The sequence below is a fragment of the Haematobia irritans genome, chromosome 1 (assembly GCF_050003625.1).
Source record: "Haematobia irritans isolate KBUSLIRL chromosome 1, ASM5000362v1, whole genome shotgun sequence".
Classification (NCBI taxonomy): Eukaryota; Metazoa; Arthropoda; class Insecta; order Diptera; family Muscidae; genus Haematobia; species Haematobia irritans.
This window is the reverse complement of record NC_134397.1, coordinates 4295501-4307823: the sequence shown is the minus strand read 5'-3', so window position 1 is coordinate 4307823 and position 12323 is coordinate 4295501. Positions and strand designations below refer to the sequence as shown.

The following is a 12323-nucleotide window of genomic DNA, read 5'->3' as shown; positions in this document are numbered from 1 at the left end:
TGTCCATATAATGGCTCACAATGGCGGACATCCCAAAAGGCAAACAAATTTCTATGAATTGTAGTTTCTAATTTTTTGTGCATTACTGCAAATGAATGCTAGAATTTTAAGAATTTAATTCATTTGCATTTTGTACATTATTTGCCATGAAACAAAAGGCATTGCAATTTTAAAATTTAATTAAAATAAATGCAGACTAGAGATAATTAAATTCAGTTTAAAATTGTTATAATAAAAGTGGCTATAAAGTTGAACTTTAATAATTTTTTTGAATTATTGCAAAATTTTAAATTCTATTTTTATGTTAGTCTGATATCAATGTAGGCTGGTTCTTCATCCAAAATAATTAATTTACAATTTTAATAGGAGCTTATTGGACATGATAACTAAGGAATTGATATTATTAAGTTATTGAAAAGAAAATGCCAGACACCAATCTCCAGAAGTCGAACTAGACATTGCTGGCTAAAGCAAATTTCCATAATCTTTAGCGTACATCTGGCGGGGTGAGATTATTCAATTTGGATCCTGTATGTTAATTTCCTATGGAAATAGAATCGGATCTCTCATCTTCTTATATAACTACAATTTCTTAATCTTATTGCCCGATTTCGGTTTAGTTTATTATTTTCATACTAAATTATATTTAATATGAAAAATATGTTCGATTCCTCTTAAACTCTCCATACCCCAACTATAAACTTATTTTGCATTCCTCAATCAAACTGCAGGAAAAAAATTAAACAAATGCCCCTATACAATATTTGATTAATTTTCATAGGGTTTTTTTTTTGTTAGTTACTCTTTCTCCTTTCATTTCTTAATTACATTTACTACAACTATAAAGGAAACTACTAAGAAGAAATTACGATGAAAAGATGAAGTAACGAAATACAATTAAGTAATTTCTTCAAGCAAAGAAACAAAGAAAACATTTTGTCTACCTTCAACAATGGAAAGACACCCAAGTAAACGGAACTTAAACGATGTTCTAGCATACTTTTTAGCAAGAGAAACAAATTAATATTAAATTGGTGCCTACTTTTAGGGATGCACAATAAAATAATCAAGTCAATATTCAAATGAAGAATCTTTTGTGGTTTATTTGGATTTGGGGGCAAAAATATTTCACCTCTGATAAAATGTAAATGAATTTGTAAATATTTAAGCAAAACGATTTCGTGAATTAATATTTAAAAAAATTAGAAGATTTGTTTAAATAACAAATGTTTTATGCTGACACCCACTAATTATATTTTTCAATCGTAAACTCTATAAAAATGTTCCACACTTAATACTCTTTACCATGAGAACAAAAAAAAATTAAAATACTCAATACCCGCCAGTATTCTTTACTATTTAGCTACAAAAGAAACAGAATACAAATGAATAACTCAAGATGAACGAGCTAAAAATAAATAAACAAAAAAACCTCAACTTTTGTGGAGATGCTGAAAAAAAATTGAACGCAAATCTTCTCACTTGAATTTAATTAACAAAACAAATTGCTATTCAGTAAAACATTAAGGAAAACAAATAAATGCGGTCAACAGTTTTACAGAAGTGAACTGAATCTTAGATGCCCTACACCAAGAATCAAGCATAAAATAAATTCTCATAAATTCTTTCAGTAAAAATTTATTGTACACGATAATGAGAATATTATTGTAATTTCTCTTACAGTTTACCAAGTACTCTTAGAATTAACATCAATAAATTTTAATAATAAAAAGTCATTGGAAAGGAAATCAATACGCACCTAGCGTAAGAGGAAATATGGACTAACTTTAAAAGATAAAGTTAATAATAAAACTGAACCTTGCAATCGGCAACTGTTACCACAACCCAAATAACTCGATGGAGGATGACAGTCTTTCGAAGAATTTGTATGCAATTCATGGTGGATGGTACATAAGATTCGGCCTGGCGTATAAACTTGCTTAAATTAATTAAAAAAAAAAAAAAACTTTGAATAAAAATGAAATGACAGATGCACGCAAATCAAATTCAATTTCTTCACTTCACACAATTTTTTCAAAATTGAAAGATGCTTGATCATCAGTATAATGTTACACACATACTTATACATAATTATGTTTATTTAATTATTATCAGTAATTGTATTTATTGTTAATGACAAGTTCGAAACAGCTGTATTGAATCTTTTCCATGTTAGACAAGAACAGCACATTTTGGAATTCTCTTCAAAATATAAACAATAAAATAAAGATTATCTGGAATGGGATATAAATGATGCCATACTTTTTTCAGCTTGGTCAATTTGGGAAATGATTTAAAGAAAAAGAGTGAAATATTTGTTTGGTATTAAATTATAGATGAAATATACTACATTAATTAAGCGCTTTTACTGATTTTAAACACTTTAAAATTAAAGAAAAACAAAAACTGAATTTAGTCAAAAGGTTGTTAATAAGGACAAATAATTTTTTGAAAATCCATCAGTACTACTTGTGCAAATTTTAAAGCATATCAGGGTGAAACTCTGGCTTCTGGAGCACAGTTGCTACTCGAGCCAAAAATAATCTACCACAATTTGTAGAAAGTTTTACTAAAAAACTACCAAACAAAAAAATTATTTTTGTCAAAATTTTATTTCTATAGAAAATTTTGTCAAAATTATTTCAATAGAAAATTTTGTCAACATTTTATTTCTATAGAAAATTTTGTCAAAATTTTATTTCTATAGAAAATTTTGTCAAAATTTTATTTCTATAGAAAATTTTGTCAAAATTTTATTTCTATAGAAAATTTTGTCAAAATTTTGTTTCTATAGAAAATTTTGTCAAAATTTTGTTTCTATAGAAAATTTTGTCAAAATTATTTCTATAGAAAATTTTGTCAAAATTTTATTTCCATAGACAATTTTGAGAAAATTTTATTTCTATAGAAAATTTTGTGAAAATTTTATTTCTATAAAAATTTTGTGAAAATTTTATTTCCATAGAAAATTTTGTCAAAATGTTATTTCTATAGAAAATTTTGTCAAAATTTTATTTCTATAGAAAATTTCGTCAAAATTTTATTTCTATAAAAAATTTTGTCAAAATTTTATTTCTATAGAAACTTTTGTCAAAATATTTTCCTATAGAAAATTTTTTCAAAATATTTTCCAATAGAAAATTTTGTCAAAATTTTTTCCAATAGAAAATGTTGTCAAAATTTTGTCCTATAGAAAATTTTGTCAAAATTTTATTTCTATAGAAAATTTTGTAAAAATTTTATTTCTATAGAAAATTTTGTCAAAATTTTATTTCTATAGAAAATTTTGTCAAAATTTTATTTCTATAGAAAATTTTGTCAAAATTTTATTTCTGTAGAAAATTTTGTCAAAATTATTTCTATAGAAAATTTTGTCAAAATTTTATTTCTATAGAAAATTTTGTCAAAATTATTTCTATAGAAAATTTTGTCAAAATTATTTCTATGGAAAATTTTGTCAAAATCATTTCTATAGAAAATTTTGTCAAAATTATTTCTATTGAAAATTTTGTCAAAATTTTATGTCCATAGCAAATTTTGTGAAAATTTTATTTCTGTAGAAAATGTCAACATTTTATTTCTATAGAAAATTTTGTCAAAATTTTATTTCTATAGAAACTTTTGTCAAAATATTTTCCTATAGAAAATTTTTTCAAAATATTTTCCAATAGAAAATTTTATCAAAATTTTATTTCTATAGAAAATTTTGTCAAAATTTTATTTCTATAGAAAATTTTGTCAAAATATTATTTCTATAAAAAATTTTGTCAACATTTTATTTCTATACAAATTTTTGTCGAAATTTTATTTCTATAGAAAATTTTGTCAAAATTTTATTTCTATAGAAAATTTTGTCAAAATTTTATTTCTATAGAAAATTTTGTCAAAATTTTATTTCTATAGAAAATTTTGTCAAAATTTTATTTCTATAGAAAATTTGTCATAATTTATTTCTATAGAACATTTTGTCGATATTTTTCCCATAGAAAATTTTGTCAAAATTTTATTTCTATAGAAAATTTTGTTAAAATTTCATTTCTATAGAAAATTTTGTCAATCATGAAGATTAAGGAATTGGTATTATTATGCTATTGAAAAGAAAATGACAGATACCCATCTTACAAGCCTGACTATACATATGTTTCAGTGTTGGCTAATCCACATTTCCATAGTCTCTAGTATGATCTGGCTGGGTGAGATGATTCAATTTGGGTTTCATATGCTAATTTCTTATGGAAATTACACACGAGAATCATTTCTCCCAAGTTGAATCATTTTTTCACCACCACTGTGCATTTTATTTCTTTAGAAAATTTTGTCAAAATTTTATTTCTATAGAAAATGTTGTCAACATTTTATTTCTGTAGAAAACTTTGCCAAAATGTTATTTCTATAGAAAATTTTGTCAAAATGTTATTTCTATAAAAAATTTGTTCCCATACACAATTGTGTCAACATTTTATTTCTATAGAAAATCTTGTCACAATTTGATGTCTATAGAAAATCTTGTCAAAATTTTATCTCTATAGAAAATGTTGTCAAAATTTTATTTCTTTAGAAAATTTTGTCAAAATTTTATTTCTATAGAAAATTTTGTCAAAATTTTGTTTCTATAGAAAATCTTGTCAAAATTTTATATCTATAGAAAATTTTATTTATGCAAAAATGTATTTCTATAGAAAATTTGTAAAGTACCTATTAATTTGAGAGGACTATTTTGCAAAATCTACCAACACATCAAGAATTGTACCAATCTACCAAACAGTAAAAACTCTACCATGTTTGGTAGTATTCTACCAACTGTAGCAAGTGTGTTTTAGAGCCATATAAATACATATCGGACAAAAGATATATCTAAATCTGAGCCGATTTCTCCCAAAATCAAGACAGTGCTATTTTGGCCCAAAATATATAATATACCTAGACCTAGACTTTGATTACAAAAATGTGCTCAAATACAGACAGACTAAATCAACTCAGGGGCCGACCGTGAGCATTATAGCCAAACACACAGAGAAGGAATATGATCACCTCAAACATGTTTCAAGAGCAAAATGTTATTTTTGGATGGTGACCACGTAACATGTTTATCGCAAAAATATTGTTTTCTCGCCAAACATAACACGTTTTGCGAAAACAGTTACATAATTTCCGAGAAAATAACATGGTTGCGATAAAAATGTTGCATGGTCACCATCCAAAACTAATATTTTGCTCTTGAAACATTTTTGAGATGATCATATTTCTTCCCTGGGTGAAAGGCACCATGCGTCTATCTCGTCTCCTTCCGGGTGTTGCAAACATATGCACTATCTTATAATACCCTGTTTAATTAGATTACTTCATTTTTTAATTGATATTGGCGACTGTTACTATCATTTCTGTGATTAAAGAAATTTCAATTAAAAATTAATTGGATCAATAAATTATGGATTTGGGATTTAGTTGAATTCATGAATCAAAATGTTCTCGTCATCCAATGCCATTTCTTTTTTCGTTTTATTCCATTTTCTATATTATTATAGCTTCCCTTTGTGTTTAGTCTAAAAAAAAAAAACAAATATGGCAGCATTCACACTTCACGATTAAGCTAACACAATGTCAGACTCTCTCACAACAAGAGCTTCAATCAAAGTTAATCGTTCAGAAACCAATGAAACAGTTTGCCGCGGACCATCAAAACAAAAAGGTCGATTGCCAAGACATACCGCGCAGCTATTCCGCTATTATCGATTGCGAACCTCAAGAAAAAAATCAAAGACCACTAACACTAAACAACCAACGAAGTGAATGAAGCCCCTCATTAATTATTACGCTCGCCGTTAACATTCTCCTCAAGAATTCAATCTTCTATTGGCGGTTCATTCTAGGGTCGCAGACATTGTTCTCATTCAGATAACTGATAACAGAAAGTGAGAGTGTTGTGTGTGTGAGAGAAAGACTGTAATTGGAGAAATGGTCAATGTAAACAGCCACCAAAGATGGCCATTGGCATCTATGGGGCCCTTGATTGTTATCTTGTGTCTGGTATTGAATGACTGCCATAGAGTCTACGCACAACGTGAGTATCAACAAATGACTAACACCGGCACTATTTCGGCGAATGATTTACATATGGAGGAAAATCCATAAGGTTGTAAATCCCCATTTACGTATCTGGGGGGATGTACACAGCATCGATAAGCTGTGTGAGAAGAGTTATTGAGGGCATTAAATACTAAGAATATTTAAATTGATTTCAATTCTTACATTGGTGAATTAGTTCCACAGAAAACCTCATTAATAATCTCAGCTCAAGTTTTGTTAAATATTGCAATCATTTAATAAAAAAATGTTAAAAATATGTCTAACATATTTTTAACAAAAGAAAAATATTTATCCAACGAAATAATTAAATTTCCATTCGAATGAATTTATTGTACATACACGTTTAGTTCTTTGGAGGAATCTTCACAACTACTCTACGTGATTTGTAGCTCACATTGTTATGAAAAACTACGTTCAAGCTGAGTTACAAATAAATGAATCATCAACTTGTTCAACTGCTTTCGTCTTGGCCCAAGTGAGCAGTGGAGCATGTGAGCGTGTGATTTAATGTTAATTTTAATATTTATCAACAAAACAGCGAAAGAATCAAAAAGTTGTAGTAGAAGTACTTGCCGGCAACCGGCTTACCAATATGATAATCAACTCATTTCGATTAATTTGATGAAGCTACGAATTTTGTGGTATTTCCAAAAATAAATGCAAAAAAATTCACAAACAGCATGCAAAAAAATTTTAAGGTGCTGAATTCGAGCAGGCCAAAGTTGGTTAAGAATCAGATGAAATCTAAAATATTGTATTGTATTGTTTATTTATGGAAACAATACCTTCTATAATATGGTTCCTTCTGTATATAGTCAAACACTATTATAATACATTTCTAATCAATTCGAATTGAGACAAGATATTGTATCTGCTCTAAAATGGAGGACAATAGAAAAATTAAGCTCCTAGGTTTCAGTAAAATCAACACTCAAAAAACAGTGAACTCACCAGGAAGAAAAATTGACTAGTTAATTTTAGAAAATTTTAACTAAAATGTATTACACCTACAGATATCACACCGATTTCACAAAAATAAGTAAACATTTATTTACCATTTAAGAGAATTTAATAGACATACTTATTTTTTTTTACTTGTAAAAGAAAATTTTGCATTTTGAAGGAAAAAAATTGTAAAGATATCCTTAGTGCCATACGAAGTTCCAGATATGCGCATTATTAGTAAAATGTACAAATTTTAAACAATTCTTTACATTTCTTTAGGCTTCATTTGTGTAAAATTTTTCCTGTTTTTTAGTTCATTTAACTAACATACGCAAAAAATTTTTGAAATCAAGGAAACTTTCTCATAACATAACAATTTTATGAACTAAAATAAAAGTAAATTAGATTTAGTCCCATATCAAATTCATTCTTTTTCGAGTGTAATCAAAAAATTCAAACTCTGAAGGATGGCAAATAAGGGAACTCTATCAAATTCTTCGCAAGTCTATTTGTGGGTCCCTAGATTCAAAGTTGCATACCAATCCGGTAAACATTTCAGATAAATATAACGGCAACCAAATAACATGGAACGAAGAAATACACAGACATCGAAATGTGCGATCATATCTATATGTCGGAATTCTCCTGAAATTTTGAACTTAGTTGTTTAGTTCAGATTGTGGGAGAACTTGACATGCGCCATCTAAATGTGCAACCTGACTGCGTCACTGTAACCACAATAAATTAGGTCTTAAAAAAATTTGCAGACAGCTCTTGGGTTGTACTCATAGAATCTTTGTTGACTACCATCTTCCAGGAAAGTCAGGTTTGAGCTTCATTATCTACACCCAGAGAAGGAATATGGTCACCTCAAACATGTTTTAAGAGCAGAATGTTATTTTTGGGTGGTGACCATGTAGCATGGTTTTCGCAACCATGTTATTTTCTCAGAAATCGTGTATCTGATTTCGGCAAGCAGGTTATATTTGACGAGAAAATAACATTTTAGTGACAAACATGTTACATGTTCACGATACAAAAATAACATTTTGCTCTTGACACATGTTTGAGGTGATCATATTCCTTCTCTGCGTGTAAAGCGCGAGGTCCAGCGTGTCAAGAGAGGGCCCCTTGACACACCTCATTAATTCGCTTGCCTTCCTAAACCTACTTGGGTTCCTGATCTGCATGCAGCTTCCGAACTGCTTTTGTGGTTCTCCTACTAACTTCCCTGGAGTTTATTAGCTTTGTCTGGACCGCAAAATACGAACCTCTTGCGGCAATCTCGTTTAGTTCAAATTATAGGGAAACATCATCTGAGAGCATTTCTCTTTGTGCAATCCTCTTAGGTTATTTTTCACATGACTCAAATAAGATCTAATGTAACAATCAAAGGCCTTCGTTGTGAGACATTGTCTAGTCGTACAAGTTAATATTTCAATCCTTGTGCAGGTAAATTAAAAAATTAAATCGCCAGTACTAAAAATTAAGATAACACTGATTAGGACCCGAACAGATTAACAAAATGTTACTTCCTAACAGAGATTACTATCTAACTATGCCGAGGCGGTGATATTACACATTCGATATGTAATATCTAGATATCTAAACAGTTGTCAATAATGTATCGAGAGGAAAATAGGTACCACTTATGGAATCTCAGATATCGCTGTCTTGCGAGCACAGGGCGCTGATATTCCACCTTTCGATCTGGAATTTCCAGATCAAATCACTAAACGAAGTGTGAGCACTCACCACTACCAGTGCGAGACCATTGCGGTGATATCCCACCTTCAATCTGAGGTCTGCAGATCAAATCATTGACCGAATTGTGAGCACCCATCCTATACTAAAAGACCCACCTTCGTTTTGGTAGTACTTTCACATCAGGCTCTAGTATTTTGTCCGTCTTTCTATTTTGGTGTACCTATAGTAGTTTGGTCTAAACACGAATACTTTAGATATTATCATCTAAACTATTGGAATACTTCTTCAAAATCAAATATGCAAAATACAACAATTCACTAAATTCCTTCTGATACAATGATAGTGGGATTTTAAGCAATATTTAGTTTTGAACAAAGTACCTGTAAAATGGTACAATCTCAATGGTAGAACATCCTTTCCACTACTAACTATGGTAGTCAAAACCACATATTGTCAAGGTCAATCATTCGTTATCCAAAACGATATTAAGCGACAAACTTCTATGTTGATACGCCTGTGAAGATAAATATTCATTATTCTAATCTATAGATTAGTTTATTAAAATTAAAGTCTACTTTTTATGAATCGTAACAAAATCATTTTCATTCATTTTAATTTTCCTTACTACATTGCCATCATTTAACAATATAAATTTTAATGTCTCCGAGAAAAACTTGTGACAACATGCAACAGTTGGATGGACCTACAACATGCCATTCAGGACATTCACTCAGGTGTTGCACACGTAATTTTGCAATGACTCTCCAAGGAAATGGCTATCAACATAAAACCAATTTAGCCGAATGGTATTTCTCATTTGTTGGTCTGTCGACTGCCTGGTCATGCTAATAGAATTCTATGACACCTGTATTAATATTTTATTGGTCACGTAATCGTCTTTCAGTTAACAGCTACTTTTAGTTAAAGGTTTGTGTGAATTGGATATCTAAGGATATAGCATGACTAGATTTAACTGAGTTTCACAAGAAACTAAGTAGTTTTCATTATATCATCTATTTAATATAAAATATAAGAAATTCCTTAAAAATAATAAGAACAAAATTACAAATACTTGACAATTATTTGGTAAAGTAGAACACTGTGATTGTCTTAACCTTCTGATGTTAGACAATGGTTCGTTTAGCTTAGGTATAGTGACAGCTCATTATTTTAGGCACACTTTTAGCGACTTCGATTGTAATTAAAAGTGTAAAATTTACGAAATAAAAAAATTACGCTGTAGCTTTTGGGTAACCTTTTTAGCAAGACACTATAATTTGGGGAGTAAAAACAATTCGGGAAGAAATAGTATAATCCTTGTGTTAAACTTTTCCCTGAATCGAAATCGCCCTTAAACTCTCGGTGGAGCGCTCATATACTGCTTTTTTTCTCAATTGGGCATGGAGGAGTCATGATTTTTCAAATATGGGTCCTCCATGGCTACTTGATGCCGAAAGCCGATTTTTAGCCAAATGCCGAATCCGAATATTCGGTCGAGTTCTACTAACTTTCTAAGTTGAGTCTCGTTAAACCAATTTTTGACTACAGCCATGAAACAAGAGTAGTCACTATATACAGACTCCGACCTCTCTCTCCCTCTGATTTATCAGCCCGATTCACCTTAAAAACTCCAGAATCCAATTACCAACTACAATTTTTGGCTTTTTCATTTTTTCTAGCATTCAGTCCTATTAATTAGAAATTTCGACACTGGTCATTCACAATAATGTACTATTTACATATTAGTGCATTTTTTTTTGCTTTACTTTTCCATTAGATGATGTGACTGACAAAATTATCGTCCAACCCTCGTAAAAGATTATCCACATTAATTTGTCATAAACCAATGACATGGATTATTTATGCAAACATTAACCAATTCTTGATTGATATTGATATGATTCAATTTTCTTCCATTATTATTTCACAGAAAGCTGCAATAATCCCAATGGGAAACCCGGCAATTGTATATCGATATATGATTGTGAAGTTCTTGTGAATACCCTGAAGAATACAAATCGAACTCCACAGCAGACAAGATTCATTCAGCAATCCCAATGTGCCTATACAAATGTCCCACATGTGTGCTGTACATCAGACAGTGATTATGAAAGTAGCAGTGATCTACTGCCCGTACCCAATCAATGTGGTCATCAACCAATTGGTGAGAAAATCTACAATGGCAATGATACAGCTTTAGATGAATATCCATGGATGGCCCTATTGGAATATAGGACTAGTAAGTAAACTAATGGTCATAATGAATCATTCACCATTGATGTGGGGCAATGACAATAGTCAGAACGCTCTTAACATTCACTAAAATATTAAATTTTCTTCATTTTTATAGAAAAAGGTGAAATGGTATTGAATTGCGGTGGCAGCCTCATCAACAGACGCTATGTTATTACAGCTGCCCATTGTGTAAAAGGTGAAATAGAACAGGTAATTGGACCACTGTAAGTATGGCTGAATATATCTTGTCATAAGGGGGAAATTAAAAAAAAAATCTCCTCCCTCACATACACACAGCACACGTATCCGTTTGGGTGAGTACAACATAAACGAGGAAATCGATTGCATTTCCGGTGATTGTAACAACAAAGTGGTTGAAGTGGGTTTCGAGCAGGTCATAGCACATCCTGAATATGATGTGCGCAATAATAACAAATATCATGATATTGCCCTCATACGGCTAGACCAAGAGGTCCAATACTCCGATTTCATACGACCCATTTGTCTGCCATTGCCGGAAACAAGAATGGACATAACACCCGGTGAATTGCTTATTGTGGCCGGCTGGGGTAGAACATTGGAAGGTGAGTAGAAGGATATGCCACACATATAATTTATAGCAATTCTCATACAATTTGTATCTGTTTCTACGAGCTTTGTTTTTCTGTTTATTTTTGCAGCACGTCAATCGAATGTCAAAAAGCAATTGGCCATACCAGTGGCAGCGAGTGATGTTTGTGCTCAAAAGTATGCCACCAAAAAGGTATCCCTGATCAACTCACAACTATGTGCTGGTGGTGAATTTTCCAAGGACAGCTGTGATGGTGATTCGGGTGGACCACTTATGCGCCAGGGATACAAGAAGCGTTGGTATTTGGAAGGTGTAGTTTCCTTTGGCAATCGTTGTGGTCTTGAAGGTTGGCCTGGTGTATACACCCGTGTTTCCGACTATATACCATGGATACAGCAAACAGTCAGAGCTTAAGAAGGATTCTCGTTTTTTTTTTTTTGTTTCTTTTTGTTTATAAATCTCAGACTCGTTAGGAATTGCAGGAACAAAATAAATTTTAATAAAAATCCAAATTGTTTTATAAATTTGCAATTCAATTTTGTTGGATAGTGTCCAGAAGGAGAAATAATGATAATAATAATGATTGACATTACTTTTGCCATAGGCGTTAAAATATACATTGCCTATGAATTAGCACATTGTAAAAACTAAAGGACGAAGATTACACCTGAAATTGTGCAATTTCATAATATATTGGTTGGATACCCCCACAGTATACATATTCTTCAACAGTATGAAATTCTGTGGTATTCTTGCTATTTTCGTCTAGTCGTCAAAA

General features: G+C 30.6%; 1 protein-coding gene across 1 annotated transcript; it reads left to right on the top strand.

The window, feature by feature from the left end:
• Nucleotides 1-5646: 5646 nt before the first annotated feature.
• On the top strand, nucleotides 5647-12057 carry Sp7 (Serine protease 7). Its single transcript, XM_075289016.1, has 5 exons — nucleotides 5647-6061; nucleotides 10670-10978; nucleotides 11090-11198; nucleotides 11272-11558; nucleotides 11655-12057. The coding sequence occupies exons 1-5, from the start codon at nucleotides 5956-5958 to the stop codon at nucleotides 11957-11959; spliced, it is 1116 nt and encodes a 371-aa protein (XP_075145131.1). The 5' UTR covers nucleotides 5647-5955; the 3' UTR covers nucleotides 11960-12057.
• The last annotated feature ends 266 nt before the right edge of the window (nucleotides 12058-12323 follow it).